This window comes from Aquarana catesbeiana, linkage group LG03 (genome assembly GCF_042186555.1).
Source record: "Aquarana catesbeiana isolate 2022-GZ linkage group LG03, ASM4218655v1, whole genome shotgun sequence".
Taxonomy (NCBI): Eukaryota; Metazoa; Chordata; class Amphibia; order Anura; family Ranidae; genus Aquarana; species Aquarana catesbeiana.
This window is the reverse complement of record NC_133326.1, coordinates 714,171,737-714,189,588: the sequence shown is the minus strand read 5'-3', so window position 1 is coordinate 714,189,588 and position 17,852 is coordinate 714,171,737. Positions and strand designations below refer to the sequence as shown.

The following is a 17,852-nucleotide window of genomic DNA, read 5'->3' as shown; positions in this document are numbered from 1 at the left end:
AAGGGGTTAACACTAGGGGGCGATAAAGGGGTTAAATGTGTTCCCTCTGGAGTGTTTCTTACTGTGGGGGGATGGGACTGACTGGGGGAGGAGACATATTGCTATCTGTAATTACTACAAACAGCAGATGTTTCTCTTCTCCCCTGTCAGAACAGTGATTGTTTACACACACAAATCCCCGTTGTGGCTCTCGTGCTCGTGATTGCCGCTGGGCCACCTGCGATCGCTGGCACGAGAGCCAGAATGGGTCCTCCGCCGTGCAGCAGGCGCTCACGCGCTGGGGCTCTTAAAGGGTCAGACATATCGGTGCATCAATTTCCAGTAACGTACCACTTTGCCGACGTAAATGTGCGTAAGTCGGTTGACAAGTGGTTAAACCCGCAAGTGCTTTTTTTTACCACTGTTATTCCTTTATATTGGCTTTTGAAATTTACAAATGCAGCAATTTAGAAATTGGATGAAAGGTTTAGCACTTTTTGAAAGATAAAAAGTGAATTTTTTTACAGCTCTATAGATCAGACCAAAATGAGGGACAAATGAGGAGGAAAGAGGGACAGAGGGACTTTGTTCCAAATCAGGGACAGTCCCTCGAAATCTGGGACAATTGGGAGCTATGGATTATCTGATGTCATAAGTGACATTAATACAGTAATCAGTGATAAATACTGTACACTGACACTGTACTAATGGCACTGGCTGGGTGACGGGGGTGATCAAAGGGTTAATGAAGAAAATCAAAGGGTTAAATATGCCTAACTAAGGTGTGTGGGTGCAACCTTGTCCTCATGTTGGTGGGGGGGGGGGGGGCAAGGAAACAGAAAATAGCTTGTACTTGGGATAATGTATAGGGAAAGAAGTTACAGTTCACAAAATATCCATAATATATAAAATGGTGGATTAAAGTCTGTATCCCAGCCTCAAGGACAAGGGCAAAGCACTTCAGGACAAGCTCTTCAGAGAAGAGAAGCAAACTCTGTATAGTAGAAACAAAGAAAAAAAAAAGAGAGCGCCTCTAAGTGCAGTATTAGTTTAATACAATGATCACACAACATCTCCCCAAAGTGTTCCAGATCATCTGTCACCACTGGGGGGTTACCAAGTGTAGATCTGTTGGCATTCCAATTCAGCAACAAAGTGGACAGGTTTGCGGGCAGGATCAGGAGTTCAAAGGCCTTTGTGGTGGACACACTGGTGGCCCTATGTGATCAGTTCCAGCTAATATACATTTCAGTGGTGGCTGGTGGTCAAATATTTTTGGAGGGGGCGGCCCCTCACTCGCACCAACCCCTCTCCAAGGCAGGCTCTTGCACTACATAGTAGTTGGCAGATCTATAGGAGATTGCACAGACTGTATTGTTAGGGTTGCCACCTGTCCGGGATTCACCCGGACAGGAATCATGCGTCTGGGTTTCAGACTGCCTGAAACCCGGACACATTATTCAGACCGGACTATGGCCTCCCAGCAAGGTTGCTGGCTGCAGTTTTCTAAGCTGAGAGTGTCTGTTACACTCTCTTTCACACTGTCCAAAGCCAACACTAACAGTTCCCCCCACATACAGATGGGAGAGGAGAGAGGGCTCAATCTGCACCTCTTTATCCCGCCACTACCCCTCTGTGTCTGCCCACACTCCAATCCCCAGCGCTGTGCCTCAGAAGTGGGGGCTGGAAATTTGAAGTCCAGCAGCCTCAGATACATCTGGATGAGAGGTGCTGACTGCCAAGGGGTGACTGAGCTCACCATCCATCCCTGTCTGTGACTAAAGTCTCCCCCTTCTATCTCCTGCCTCTGAGTGAGTACAGTAAGTAGGCATGTGCATTTCGTTTCGTTCAGATCGCATTCGAATTCGGACAAATTTTTCATTATTCGGAAATTCGGATGCATCCGAATTTCCAAATTACAAAAGTAAAGAATTTAAACGAATCTGAAAAAAACAAACGAATTTGAAAACATATTCGAATCGAATTCGAAAACATATTCGAATTGAATCGAATTTGAATTTTTTGGAACATGGCTTCTAAAGTTTGAATTTTGTATAGAATGAATTCGAATTTGAATAGAAAAGATTAGAACAGAAAATAATAGAAAAGAATAGACTAGAAAAACAATAGAATAGAATAGAAGAAAATATATATATATATATATGTATATATATATATATATATATATGTATATATATATATATATATATATATATATATATATATATATATATTATATTTTCTTTTATTCTGTTCTATTGTTTTTCAAGTCTATTCTTTTCTATTATTTTCTATTCTATTAATTTATATTCAAATTTGATTTCGGTCTATATGAAATTCGAATTTTGGAAGATGTTTTATATATATATATATATATATACATTTTTTCTATTCCGTTTCATTGTTTTTCTATGCTATTCTTTTCTATTCTATTCTAAACTTTTCTATTCGAATTTGAATTAATTCTATACGAAATTCAAATTTCGGAAGATGGCTTCTGAAAGTGGAATTTCGTATAGAATGAATTCGAATTTGAATAGAAAAGATTAGAATAGAAAATAATACACTAGACAAACAATAGAACAGAACAGAATAAAATATAATATATATATTTTATTCTATTCTGTTCTATTGTTTTTCTAGTCTTTTCTCTTCTACTCTATATATATATATATATATATATATATATATATATATATATATATATATATATATATATATATATATATATATTTATTTTTTTTATTTTATTTTTTTCTATGCTGGTCTATTGTTTTTCTATTCTTTTCTATTATTTTCTATTTTATTCTAATCTTTTCTATTTGAATGCAAATTCATTCTATAAGAAATTTGAATTTCTGAAATTGGTTATACAGAAACAGAATGAAATAGAATGAAATCGAATTCTAATAGAAAAGACTAGAACAGAAAAACAACAGAACAGAATAGAAAAAAATTATATATATATATATAAAACCATCTTCCGAAATTGGAATGTGGTACAGAATGAATTCGAATAGAAAAGATTAGAATAGAACAGAAAATAATATAAAAGAATAGCATTGAAAAACAATAGAACAGAATAGAAAAAAATATAAAATATTCTATTCTAATCTTTTCTATTCAAGTTTATTCTGTACCTCATTCTGTAGATGGTTTTATTTATATATATATATATATATATATATATATATATATATATATATTGTCACGGAACGTCCCACACTCCGCTTGCGTGCTTCCGTCCCAGTCTGTATACACTTCCTCCCAGTCTGTATACAGATATCAGATATTCCAACCTCTCTGAGCACAAAACAAGGCGGTACTTGCTTGTTGCTAACATGAACTCACTTTATTCAGAACCAGAATACAGTCTTATATACAGGAGAAGATGAGGTTCCACCCTCCTGCTCATATTACTCTAACAATACAAACGTAACCTAATTAATCTAATTAACATGAGCTAATTAACTAATCCTTTATACAGCCTAGGTGACTGAGACATGACCTTTTGCCCAGACTGAGTTAATTATCACAGGACATTTTCTCACAATAGCAGCAGCTCCAATAGGAGTCGTCCCGTCTCCTACATTGTATAGAGGATAATGTGATCAGCTCATTCAATTAACATAAACACAGGTAGTTGGAGTTGATGACACCAGCATCTCCTCACAGTATGTGTCCCAACAGTATAATTCAGTCTTATCAGCAGGGGGCTGCTGGAGGAATCCCCCCTCCCTCTTCAGGGACACAAATCCCAAATGACCACAGCAAGGAGTCCCAACAGAATCAAACAACATACAATATATACATATATACACGACTGAGTCCGATTAGTACAGTTCAGACTGGATTTCTAATTCACACAAAGAGTATTGTTCCATTGAAAATCCAGGGCCCATAATCAAAAGGCAAGAGGCTTGCATTCAGTCCTCTCCAACAGCTTCTGTCCTGGCTAGGTCTGTCACATTTCTCCCCTTTCGGCAGGAGACTAACACAGGAGGAGACCCCAGACGGGTTGACTCCGAAGTTAGTACATAGTTCCAGTCCTCTACTGCCTGTACCCACACAGTACCCCAAACAAATTGTTCCAAACAGAGTATTACTCACCCAGCCAACCTCTGCCTCTCTCAGAGAACATATCCGCCACTGGGGAGAAGACAGGGTGACTGGGCTCACTCTGTCATGCTGTTGGGGATCTGGGCCAACTGCCCAGCATCCCTGGGGTATACAGGTGGAGACTGAAGTCCCATCCACCTTCACAGGAAATCCATCCTCTGTTAGTTGAGGGCAGAGTCCAGCAGTCCTCGGCCCTGTTGCCAGCCCTTCTTCCGGAAACCCCACACCATCTGTTCCGGCTAACTGTTGGGGAGGGAGGCTGACTGCCCCGCCTCCCTGGAACTCTGTAGTTGTTGCCGGTGCTGGGGAGAGGTTGATAACACTCTGCCCTGTTGCCAGCACTTCTGCTGGGGACTCCGCATCCTCCGCTCCGGCTAACCGTTGGGGCAGGAGGCTGGCTTCCTCCACTCCCAAACTGTGTAGCTGCCATTGGGGAGGTGAGCCGGCTGCTTCCTTTTCCATTCCCTCATCTGGTTGCTTGGACGACATGTCTATGGTACTGTCTCCCAGGTGCACTGATCTTTGCTGGGGAGGGAAGGCCGCTTCCTCCACCCTGGCCAACTGTTGGGGAGGAACAACACACACCTCCTCTCCCTTCTCACCCTGTATCTGCTGCTGGGAAGTGATTGCCACCTTCTCAACCTGGGCCTCCGAAACTGCCGCAGGTGTGGGGCAGAGGTCTTGGACCCTCTGTCCGGTTGCATGCACTTCTGCTGGAGAAGTTTGTTGTAACTCCACAGATACTGCTGTTGGTGCTGGGCAGAGCACAGTGAAGTTTGGCCCTATTACCAGCTCTTCTGCTGGAGGCTCATCAGGTTGTTCTTCCTCAGCAGAAAAGTCTATTAAATCCCCTATCTCTATAACTGGTGTCTGGGGATAGAGGTTCACCATCTCCTGTCCATGGAACCCAGAAGATGTTATCAGTGCTGGACAGAGGTTAGCAGAACTCTGCCCTGTGGTCAGCACTTCAGGTTTGGGGACGGCAATCTTCAGATTTTCCACTGCCGATTCTCTGGCATGCTGCTGAACATGTTCTAGCAGTTTCCTGTATGCCCTTTCCAGATGCTGTTCCTTCCTTAGCAAATGGTCCAGATCAGGTTTGAGCTCTGAGACCCCTGCAAGACCGAGCATAGCCTCTCTATATTCTTGCAGGTCCTCAAGGTCAGGTTCCCCTTCATTACCAAACATAATATGATCTGTAAGGCTCTCCCACAGCAATCCAGGGCCTCCAAAGTCATATCCCTCCGGAGAGCATTCTGTTGTCTCCCCTAAATATCCCTCCTCTGCGTGCCATTACAGAGCCCGATAACGATTGTCCAGCTCTATCTCCTGCTGGATCAGCCTGTCCAACTCAGTCACCCATTGCTCCTGGGGCCGCTCTCCCAGGAATACCATCCGCAATGCCCGTTGGTCACAGGCCCATTGCTCTTGGGTTGGAAAGCACTTGCCCTGTTTTATACCAGCGAGCTGGAGGGTTCCAATCCAGAGCTCCACCCGAATCTGCTGCCTGAGCTCCAGGTATTCATCCTCAGACACAGTCCTGGTGTATGTTGAAAGGATGATCCGCAGCAGCCCCGGGAACTCTGATGCCAGGTCCATATCTCTGCTGGGGTGACAGAAGTCTGCTATGCTGATCTTGGATCCAGTTGGAGGTTTGGATGTCCCACACTGCAGGAAGCTTTCCCGCTGCTTGCCACCAATGTCACGGAACGTCCCACACTCCGCTTGCGTGCTTCCGTCATTTACCACTTCCTCCCAGTCTGTATACAGATATCAGATATTCCAACCTCTCTGAGCACAAAACAAGGCAACACTTGTTTGTTGCTAACATGAACTCACTTTATTCAGAACCAGAATACAGTCTTATATACAGGAGAAGATGAGGTTCCACCCTCCTGCTCATATTACTCTAACAATACAAACGTAACCTAATTAACCTAATTAACATGAGCTAATTAACTAATCCTTTATACAGCCTAGGTGACTGAGACATGACCTTTTGCCCAGACTGATGTAATTATCACAGGACATTTTCTCACAATAGCAGCAGCTCCAATAGGAGTAGTCCCGTCTCCTACATTGTATAGAGGACAATGTGATCAGCTCATTCAATTAACATAAACACAGGTAGTTGGAGTTGATGACACCAGCATCTCCTCACAGTATGTGTCCCAACAGTATAATTCAGTCTTATCAGCAGGGGGCTGCTGGAGGAATCCCCCCTCCCTCTTCAGGGACACAAATCCCAAATGACCACAGCAAGGAGTCCCAACAGAATCAAACAACATACAATATATACATATATACACGACTGAGTCCGATTAGTACAGTTCAGACTGGATTTCTAATTCACCTCACAAAGAGTAGTGTTCCATTGAAAATCCAGGGCCCATAATCAAAAGGCAAGAGGCTTGCATTCAGTCCTCTCCAACATCCTCTGTCACGGCTAAGTCTGTCACATATATATATATATATATATATATACATATATATATATATATATATATATATATATATATATATATATATATATATATATATATATATATATATATACATATATATATATATATACATATATATATATATATATATATATATATATATATATATATATATATATATATATATATATATATAATATTTCTTTCTATTCTGTTCTACTGTTCTATTGTTTTTCTATTCTATTCTTTTCTATTAGAATTTGATTTCATTCTATTTCTATATAACCATTTTCCGAAATTCGAATTTTGTATAGAATGAATTTGAATTCAAATAGAAAAGATTAGAATATAATAGAAAATAATAGAAAAACAATAGAACAGAATAGAAAAAATATAATATATATATACCGTATTTATCGGCGTATAACACGCACTTTTTTCCCCTTAAAATCAGGGGAAAATCGCGGGTGCGTGTTATACGCCGATCCCCTGCGATCCTGACCTGTCAGAACTAAAAAATCGCTGACCGCGATTTGAAAATGGCGCCGCCGGCGCCGAAATACACAGTGCCGGTCCTCGGCTCTTCTCGGCGGCTTTCGGTTTCACTCGAGCGCCGCCCGAACCTAGCCGAGTATACTCGGCTAGTTTCGGATAGCTCCGCTCACCGTCCGAGTGGAACCGAAAGTAAACGAGAGCCGCCGAGAAGAGCCGAGGACCGGCTCTGTGTATTTCGGCGCCGGCGGCGCCATTTTCAAATCGCGGTCGGCGATTTTGAAGCTCAGAGGCTTCAGCAAGACTGCACTGGGGCAAGGCTGGACTGGGGCAAGGCTGGACTGGACACTGGGGAAGGCTGCACTGACATGGCTGCACTGACATGGCTGCACTAGCAAGGCTGCACTGACAAGGCTGTACTGACAAGGCTGCACTAGCAAGGCTGCACTGACATGGCTGCACTGGCAAGGCTGCACTGACATGGCTGCACTGGGGCAAGGCTGCACTGAGAAGGCTGCAATGATGGGCATTTAAATGTAAGTTTTTTTCCCTTCAACTTCCCTCCTAAAAGTTTTTTTTCCTTAAAATTCCCTCCTAAATTGAGGTGCATGTTATACGCCGGTGCGTGTTATACGCCGATAAATACGGTATATATATATATAAAACCATCTTCCGAAATTCGAATTTCGTATAGAATGAATTCAAATTCGAATAGAAAAGTTTAGAATAGAATAAAAAAGAATAGCATAGAAAAACAATGAAACAGAATAGAAAAAAATATAATATATATATTATATTTTATTCTCTTCTGTTCTATTGTTTTTCTAGTCTATTCTATTTCTATTATTTTCTATTCTAATCTTTTCTATTCAGATTCAAATTCATTCTATACGAAACTCTAATTTTAGAAGCCATCTTCCAAAATTCGAATTTCGCATAGAATTAATTCAAATTCGAATAGAAAAGTTTAGAATAGAATAGAAAAGAATAGCATAGAAAAACAATGTAACAGAATATAAAAAAATATATTATATATATATAACTATCTTCCGAAATTGGAATTTGGTACAGAATAAATTAAAATTCGAATAGAAAACATTAGAATACAATATATTATATTTTTTTCTATTCTGTTCTATTGTTTTTCTATGCTATTCTTTTATATGTTCTATTCTATCCTAATCTTTTCTATTGGAATTCGATTTCATTCTATATGAATTTCAAATTTCGCAAAATGGATATATATAGTTTACTTTTTCAAATTCAGTTAATGTTTTTTTCGAATGCGGTAGAATTTTTTCGAATTTTATAGTTTTTTTCGAATGTGGTAGAATTTTTTCGAATTTGATAGTTTTTTTCGAATGTGGTAGAATTGTTTCGAATTTAATAGGTTTTTTTCGAATGTGGTTGATTTTTTCTAATTTGACAGTTTTTTTGAATGTGGTAGAATTTTTTCGAATTTGATAGTTTTTTTTGAATGTGGTAGAATTTTTTCGAATTTGACAGTTTTTTTCGAATGTGGTAGAATTTTTTCGAATTTGATAGTTTTTTTTTCGAATGTGGTAGAATTTTTTCGAATTTGATAGTTTTTTTAGAATGTGGTAGAATTTTTTCAAATTTGATCGTTTTTTTCGAATACGGTCGAATTTTTTCGAATGCGGTCGAATTTTTTCGAATTCGAATACGAAACGAAACGAATTCCGAAAACGAATGTAACAAATGCAACGAATTTAACTAAACTAATTTAGGTAAATAACGAATCGAAACGTAACTAAACTAAACTAATTTTTTCATCCTGCACATGTCTAAGTCACTAAGGTAAGTCAGGGTTATCAGAGCACCCCTTATATCACAGTTCCCCTTTACACCAGAGGCCTCAGTGTTCCCCCTTACATCAGAGTCCTCACTGTGCATCAGAGTACTCAGTGTTCCCCCTTAAATCAGGGTTCTCAGAGCATCCCTTATATCAGAGTCCCCAGAGTTCTCCCTTACATCAGAATCTGCAGAGTCCCACCTTACAGTGTAAGGGACCTCTGCGGATTCAGATGTAAAAGGGGAACTCTGTGGACTCTGATGTAAAAGGGGAACTCTTGTTATTAACTTCATATGATTAGAAATGTTATTTAATTGCAAAATAAATGTAATTTATTTAATTGCATAAAAAAATGCCTCTAATCTCAACTTCCTAGAAAGGACTATAAACGACCCTGTGTACATGGACAGATAAGATAACATAGAGGAGAGATCAGGGGCAGATGAAAAAACTGCCAACTGCTCCTAAACGTCCGTCTACCAGTGCAGTGTATATGAGGCCTTAGTGTGTTCTTCTTTACACCCATCTTTCCCTCTTTCTCTAAAAGTTGGGAGGTTTGATTATCTTTACTACTGTGGAAAAAAACCTTCCTTTTCAGTACTTTAACCACTTCCGGACCGCCGCACGACGATATACATGCTTACTTTGAAGGGGGATATTGTTGTTATGGCAGCAGCTAGCTGCCATAACCCCGGTATCCTCTTCTTCAGCCGGTGGTCCGGTTTCCGATAAGAGTGGTCTCTGCGGCGGAATTGCCTCTAGATCACTTTTATCGGTAGCGGGAGAGGGCCCCCCCTCCCGTTGCTCTCCGTTGCCCTCCGCCGCTTACCGGAGCTGTTGCCAGCGGTGGAGGCGATTGGATCTTTACTCTTGAAAAAAAAACAACAAAAATAAAAAAAAAAAAAAAAAAAAAAAAAAAAAAAAATTAAAAAAAAAAAAAAAAAAAAAAAAAAAAAAAAAAAAAAAAAAAAAAAAAAAAAAAAAAAAAAAAAAAAAAAATTATTTTTAAAAAAAAAAAAAAAAAAAAAAAAAAAATAAAAATATACAAATATATAAAAAAAAAAAAAAAACATCAAAAAAACAAAAAAAAAAAAAAAAAAAAAAAAAAAAAAAAAAAATAAAAAAAAAAAAAAAAAAAAAAAAAAAAAATTTTAATTTAAAAAAAAAAAAAAAAAAAAAAAAAAAAAAACATATATTCGTTAAAAAATTAAAAAAAAAAAAAAAATAAAAAAAAAAAAAAAAAAAACAAACTAACAACATACATGAGCAGCGTCCACATATGAAAACGGTGGTCAAACCACACATGTGAGGTATCGCAGCGACCGGTAGAGTGAGACCAATAATTCTAGCACTAGACCTCCTCTGTAACTTAAACATGCAACCCGTAGAATTTTTTAAACGTCGCCTTTGGAGATTTTTAAGGGTAAATGTTTGTCACCATTCCACGAGTGGGTGTAATTTTGAAGTGTGACATGTTGGGTATCAATTTACTCGGTGTAACATTATCTTTCACAATATAAAAAAAATTGGACTAACATTACTGTTGTCTTATTTCTTAATTCAAAAAAGTGTACTTATTCCAAAAAAGTGGGCTTGTATGACCACTGCGCAAATGTGGTGTGACAGAAAGTATTGCAACGTCCGCCATTTTATTCTCTAGGGTGTTAGACAAAAAAAAGGTATAATGTTTGTGGGTTCTAAGTAATTTTCTAGCAAACAAAAATGTATTTAACTTGTATTTAACATCTCAAAAAGTGGTTGATAATACTGATCTGGATCAGCCTCACCCTGTGTACGAGGAAGTGACCCTCCCAACTGCATTCTTCTCCGGTGTCAGAGATTTTCACTTTCATTTCTCTCTTCTACTGTCAGCAATGGCGTCTGCTAACCTGAGAGCTGAGCTGGAATGTTCCGTCTGTCTGAACATTTATACAGATCCTGTAATGCTGAGATGTGGACACAACTTCTGCCGGCTCTGTATTGATCGTGTGCTGGATACACAGGGGGGTTCTGGAGGATATTCCTGTCCTGAATGTAGAGAGAAGTTTCAGAATCGGCCTGCACTGCAGAGGAACATAACACTACGTAACATAGTGGAGAATTTCCTGTCTGCTCAGCCAGATCAGGAGGAGTCCGGGGTCTTCTGTACTTACTGTGTGGACTATGCTATACCTGCTGTTAGATCCTGTCTGCACTGTGAGGTTTCTCTGTGTGATAAACACCTGAGAGTCCACAAAAAGTCCCCAGAACACGTCTTATGTGACCCCACCTTGTCCATGGAGAGCAGGAAATGCTCCATCCATAAGAAGATCCTGGAGTATTACTGCACTGAGGATGATACCTGTATCTGTGTGTCCTGCACCTTGGCTGGAGAACATCGTGGACACCAGGTGGAGATGCTGGACAAGGCTTCTGAGAAGAAGAAGGAGACACTGAGGACTGTTCTGAAGAACCTTCTGATAAAGAGAGAGGAGATGGAGGAAAGAGTCCAGAGTCTGCAGGAACACAGGAGGAAAGTAGAAGAAAAAGCAGCTGGTGACAGTGAGAGAGTCACTGCCCTGTTTAGAGATCTCAGGAGACGTCTGGAAGACCTGGAGGAGAGAGTCCTGAGGGAAATCTCTGGGAGGGCAGAGCGGATCTCCATCTCCATCCGGGATCTGGAAATAAAGAAGGAGGAGCTGTCCAGGAAGATACGTCACATTGAGGAGCTGTGTAACATGACGGATCCACTGACTGTCTTACAGGAATCAGACACAGGTGACTTGTGTGATACTGAGGATGGAGATAATGAGGACAGAGAGAGACATGAGGAACTCCTCCATGATGGAGGGGGTCTGGATGTGGATGGGATATCACACACATTACACACAATATCTGATATAATAACAGGGGTAAATGTATCCTTCTATATACAGGGAGCTGCAGACATATTACTGGATGTAAACACAGCTCATAATCATCTCCATATATCAGATGACAGGAAAACTGTATCCAGGTCAGATAGAAAACAGAATCGTCCAGAAACACCAGAGAGATTTCAGTATTGTTATCAGGTGTTGAGCAGTCGGAGTTTCTCCTCAGGGAGACATTACTGGGAAGTGGATGTCGGGGGATCAGATTGGTGGAGAGTCGGGATGTGTTACCCCAGTATAGAGAGGAGAGGAAGACAGTCAGGGATTGGAAGGAATAACAAGTCCTGGTGTTTGCGGAGGAAAGGTGATCAGTATGGGGAGATACATGACAGTAAACTGATTCCCTTACCCCCCAATATCTCCAGTAACAGAGTCAGGATATATCTGGATTATGAGGCTGGGTGGATCTCCTTTTATGATCTGTGTGACCCGATCCGACATCTCCACACCTTCACCAACACCTTCACTGAGCCCCTCCATGCTGGGATATGTGTATGGAGAGGATGTATAAAGATCTGTGGGGGGAATAGGGAATAATAGTCATAGTGAGAACTCCGCCCAGAGACTGGTGATGTCACAGGGATGGGTAGTGGGATTGGTAGAATATTCAGCCAATAGGATAAAGCAGTGGGTGGGACTTCAGTCAGTGCCCTGCAGGTTTTTGTTAAATGTGAGATTTCTCTCTGTCACTCCCTGTGATTGGGTAGGAGATCTCTCCAGTTACTGGAGAAACAGTGAATGACATGTTCCTATTTGTCAGTAAAGAGGGGTGTGGCCTATCTATCTATCTATCTATCTATCTATCTATCTATCTATCTATCTATCTATCTATCTATCTATCTATCTATCTATCTATCTCATGACAATTACTTTCATTGTAATCATTAAACAGAAAGTTATGACAGTGTGTGACATCACCAATCTCCTCCTCTGGCCCCTCCCCCTATTATCTGCCCCTCCCCCACATGCAGTCACTCTGTGCGGGGTGCAGTGCGGTCGCTGTGATTGGATAGGATGGGGTCACCTCTCCTCTCTTTCCTCCTCCTATTCCATACAATCTATACTAAATAGAGATGAAAAGAAATGTAACAATCTCAGAGGAAATATATGAAGAAGGGATCTAGAGATTTACTGCTAAGTCAATAAAATGTGATGTATCATTAAAGTGTATGTCCACCCATAATGTTTTCTCTTCTTAGTTTTGGATGGAGTGGGGAAGAGTTAGAACACCTGTCAGGATTTTTCTACTATCCAGATCTCCATTAAAGAGATTTCTCCTCACTTCCTGTCCCGGTGACAAGATTTTACCAAGCAGGAAGTGAGGAGAGCTCTCCACAATTATAATAAAATCTGACTGGGGCTCTAACCTTCCCCTATTCTACTAAAAAATGTATGTCTGGGTCCCCTTTACTGATTTCCTCTCACTTCCTGCCCGGTACAATGTTGTCAGCAGGACAGGAAGTGAGGAGAATCCCCAGATAGCAGTAAAAACACAACAGGGGTTCTAATCCTCCCTCACTCCATCCAAAACTATAAAGAAAAGTTCTTAGCTTGGCATAGACTTTAATAGAATGTATCAGTAATATAATTGTGTTGGTGTCACTGTTATCAGCACTGAGATGTATATTGCTGTGTGCAGCATGTTCTCCGGTCTCACCCTCATCTTCCCCACCAGAGAGGACAATACCTTACAGAGACACGGCATACATTAGGCTGGTAATATGTAGAATATACGGGAAGCCAAAGAGGGTGAGACCGGAGAACACAATCAGGGCTGCTGTTAGAAATCATGGGGCCCCGTACATTACCTGACAAGGACCCCCCAGCTTGGATGGGTGTGTGGGGTCAGGTGTATGGCTCTGAATACGGCTTACTTATTCATGTGACCAAAGTACTTGTGTGAATGAACTCTTAATTATGTTTTTTTTGTTTTATTTATATAAAAAATTAACATTCCTGTAGGCAGTGGGGGGCTTTGGTGAAATATTAGGGGTCTAAACAGACTGCTGATGTCTCACTTTTAAGACAGAGGAAGAGATTGAGGACAGAGATCTCCAATCCTTTCTCTGCAGCTGAAGCTGCAGAGAATGAATGAAAAGGAGGTGCTCTGTACAGAGGCTTTCTGTTCATTCACAAACTGAAGCATAGTAAACACACTTCAATTATGAATGAACACAGAAGTGATCGTTATCAATAACTTACTGTGTTTACTCAGCAGCTGGTGGGAAGGAGAGAAGGAGAAGTCATCTGTACTGTGGGGGAGATGGTGGGGCTCTGAGCCGTGATCAGCAGCTTTTTGAACTGCCTGCAACATAAAGCTGCCCAGACCCCATACAGGAGGGCCGGTTCTACCCCCTCTGTGGCCCTGAACACGCTGAACAGCAATATACATCACAGTGCTGCTAACAGTCACACCATCTGATTGGTTGCTCCGGGTCTCACACTCTGCACTACTGTGCTGAATAAGAAGAGATATATTAGGGGAAAAGGAGAACACGGGGTTAATCTGTTACTTTATCTTTCTGAAAGCCTACGAGGGAAGCCGGGGGCCCAAATACTGTATATGACATTGTTTGGAGGCCACAAAAATATCATATTGCCTAGGGGCCCCAAATATATCATATGGCTTGGGAACACAAGTATGTGACATTCTCTAGGGTTCCCCAAATATGCCCCAGTCCCTGAGGGCCCAAATATGTCACGTTGTGTGGAAGGGTCTGGTGCCAGGGCTGAGCCAAAGAGTTGCAGAAGAGGCGGCCAACTTGGGTACTTCAGTAGGATGGGGGCACAAAAATGTCAGAACCTGCAACCTATACTGCTATAGTTCACAGCTCATGGGGGGGACACTTTGATTTTTTTCCTTGGGTGCTAAAAGGAGTCTGTCTGGGGCCCCAAGTGTGTCTCAATACCTAGGAATCTTATATAAGGCTTTATTTATTTTTTGAGACCCAGGTATGTCACATTGCTTTGGGACCCCAAATGGTCTTAACCACATCAGCCTGGACCATTTGGATGCCAAATGACCAGGCCACTTTTTGCGATTCGGCACTGGCGTCGATTTAACTGACAATTGTGCAGTCGCGCGACGTGGCTCCCAAACAAAATTGACATTCTTTTTTTCCCCACAAATAGAGCTTTCTTTTGGTGGTATTTGATCACCTCTGCGGTTTTTATTTTTTGCGCCATAAAAAAAATAGAGTGACAATTTTGAAAAAAAAGTAATATTTTTTACTTTTTGCTATAATAAATATCCCAAAAAAATATATAAAAAAAACATTTTTTCCCTCAGTTTAGGCCGATATGTATTCCTCTATATATTTTTGGTAAAAAAAATCGCAATAAGCGTTTATTGATTGGTTTGCGCAAAAGTTATAGCGTCTAAAAAATAGGGTATAGTTTTATGGCATTTTTACTAATATATATTTTTTTTACTAGTAATGGTGGCGATCAGTGATTTTATTGTGACTGCAACATTATGGAGGACACATCGGACAATTCTGACACATTTTTGGGACCATTGGCATTAATACAGCGATCAATGCTATAAAATTACATTGATTACTGTAAAAATGTCACTGTAAGTGAAGGGGTTAACCACTAGGGGGCAGTGAAGGGGTTAAGTGTGTCCTAGGGAGTGATTCTAACTGTCTGGGGGATGGGCTAGCAGTGACATGACACTGATCACTGCTCCCGATGAGGGGGAGCAGACGATCAGTGTCCTGTTACTAGGCAGAACAGGGAGATGCTGTGTTTACACTGGCATCTCCCCATTCTTCAGCTCAGTGACACGATCGCGGGCACCCGGCGGACATCGAGTCCGCGGGACCCACGGGCACGGTCATGGAGCTTGCGGCAGGCACGCGTGCACACACGGCGGAAAATTCAAAGTGATGTACAGGTACGTTACTTTGCCCAGCCATGCCATTATGCCAAAGTATATCAACGTGAGCCGGTCTTTAAGTGGTTGAAGAGACTCTGTCACTTGTTTACTCAGGGTCAACCCACTTATATTCCCCATTATTGCTCTCCTCTGATGCTTCATTCCTCATGTAGGTTCCATGTTGGAATATGTCAGAGCTTACACAGGATGGATGATGTCACCCCTCCCTCATGTGACAGTATTCAAGTCTGGTGATTGGCTGCTTAGGCCTGAGCATTGTATGCTGGGAGAACATGATCCCTCATACCCGGGAAATTGGGAACCTAGCAAATGCTTTGATGGAGCAACAACATATTGGGGAACAGCAAATGAGAATATATAGGGGGGTTTGGAGGGTTTTCAAGAGAACCTCCCACCTTACCCTGAAAGGACAAAGTGGGTGGAGTCTCTTTATCCCCCCTCTGGGCTGGCCAAAGGTTCCTCAGTCAGTATGACTATGTTCAGTGGTAAGAGGTGATGGGGTGCACTGATCTGGGGGTGCAGTGTTTACCTGGAGAGATGTACTTACTGGTATTTATAGACTGCAATATAACAGTGTACACTTCTCCGGCTCTGAGTGTGGATGTACATGGAGACTCTATAGGGGGTGTACGGCTGCTGCATTACTTACAGAAGGGGGCAGGACATTATTATCTATAATATAAGATTACAAAATGTAGTAGAAATAAGAATATAATAAGTTTGAAGAGTGTGACATTCTTTTTCATCATATATTTCGCTGTCATCTTGTATGATTGATAAGTGTATCTACATTATTATATCATATATTCTATCACTATTATAATGGATCCTAATATAATATGTCCCCATAGAATGGATCACCAATAGAATTCTATGGGATTACTTTTATAACTACTGACTTAATATTGTATCACTTATACTGAATTTTAGGTTTTTGATTTATTCGATTTTTAGATTTAGGTCACATGATAATTGCACAAATCAAAATAATATTTTTGCTGAAAATACAGGAAAATCATTATTAGCGGATACAAATACAACATAACTTACAAAATTCCTTCTAATTCTAGAACATGGACCTGTATTGAGCTAATAAATAACAAATATTTGTAAATTGTAATTTGTGGGTTTTTTTGCAAACCAGTGAGAATTGAAGGAACACAGAACTGTAAATAAGCGACTTACACTGACCAATGTCGGCAGCCAGTTGGGGTTAAGAAAAATTTCACAACACACCCCTTCTATAGAATTTGTTCTAATGATTGACTTCTGCTGAGCAGGGACAGCCACACACTGATTGACATTGAGCCGATCCCCGCTGAACTGGCTAAATTTTCTTCCATGTATGGCCAGCTTTAGGGCTCATTCACACTAGGGGCAGGGACTGACACTCCTTCGAAAAGTGGTCCATACTCAGATCAAATGCAGTGCCACCACCCTGCAATAGGGATGAGCTTCGAGTTCGAGTCAAACTCATGTTTGACTCGAACATTGGCTGTTCGCAAGTTCGCCGAACAGCGAACAATTTGGGGTTTTTGCGGCAAATTCGAATGCCGCAGAACACCCTTTAAAAGTCTATGGGAGGAATCAAAAGTGCTAATTTTAAAGGCTTATATGCAAGTTATTGTCATTAAAAGTGTTTGGGGACCCGGGTCCTGCCCCAGGGGACATGGATCAATGCAAAAAAAAGTTTTAAAAACGGCCGTTTTTTCAGGAGCAGTGATTTTAATAATGCTTAAAGTCAAACAATAAAAGTGTAATATCCCTTTAAATTTCGTACCTGGGGGGTGTCTATAGTATGCCTGTAAAAGGGCGCATGTTTCACCTTGTTTAGAACAGTCTGACAGCAAAATGACATTTCGAAGGAAAAAACACATTTAAAACTACCCGCGGCTATTGCATTGCCGACAATACACATAGAAGTTCATTGATAAAAACGGCATGGGAATTCCCCACAGGGAAACCCCGAACCAAAATAAAAAAAAAAAATGACGTGGGAGTCCCCCTAAATTCCATACCAGGCCCTTCAGGTCTGGTATGGATATTAAGGGGAACCCCGGCCAAAATTAAAATAAAAAATGACGTGGGGTTCCCCCTAAATTCCATACCAGACCTGAAGGGTCTGGTATGGATTTTAAGGGGAATCCCACGCCAAAAAAAAAAAAAAATGGCGTGGGGTCCCCCCAAAAATC

The 17,852-nt window shown here is 40.7% G+C and overlaps 1 protein-coding gene across 1 annotated transcript; it reads left to right on the top strand.

Annotated features, from left to right (window-relative positions):
* Nucleotides 1-10,681: 10,681 nt before the first annotated feature.
* LOC141133673 (E3 ubiquitin-protein ligase TRIM39-like) lies at nucleotides 10,682-16,774 on the top strand. The gene has a single exon (XM_073623170.1). The coding sequence runs from the start codon at nucleotides 10,722-10,724 to the stop codon at nucleotides 12,294-12,296; it is 1,575 nt and encodes a 524-aa protein (XP_073479271.1). The 5' UTR covers nucleotides 10,682-10,721; the 3' UTR covers nucleotides 12,297-16,774.
* The last annotated feature ends 1,078 nt before the right edge of the window (nucleotides 16,775-17,852 follow it).

Coding starts and splice junctions, on each gene's coding strand:
- LOC141133673 (XM_073623170.1), top strand. CDS start 10,722: ATGGCGTCTGCTAACCTGAGAGCTGAGCTGGAATGTTCCGTCTGTCTG.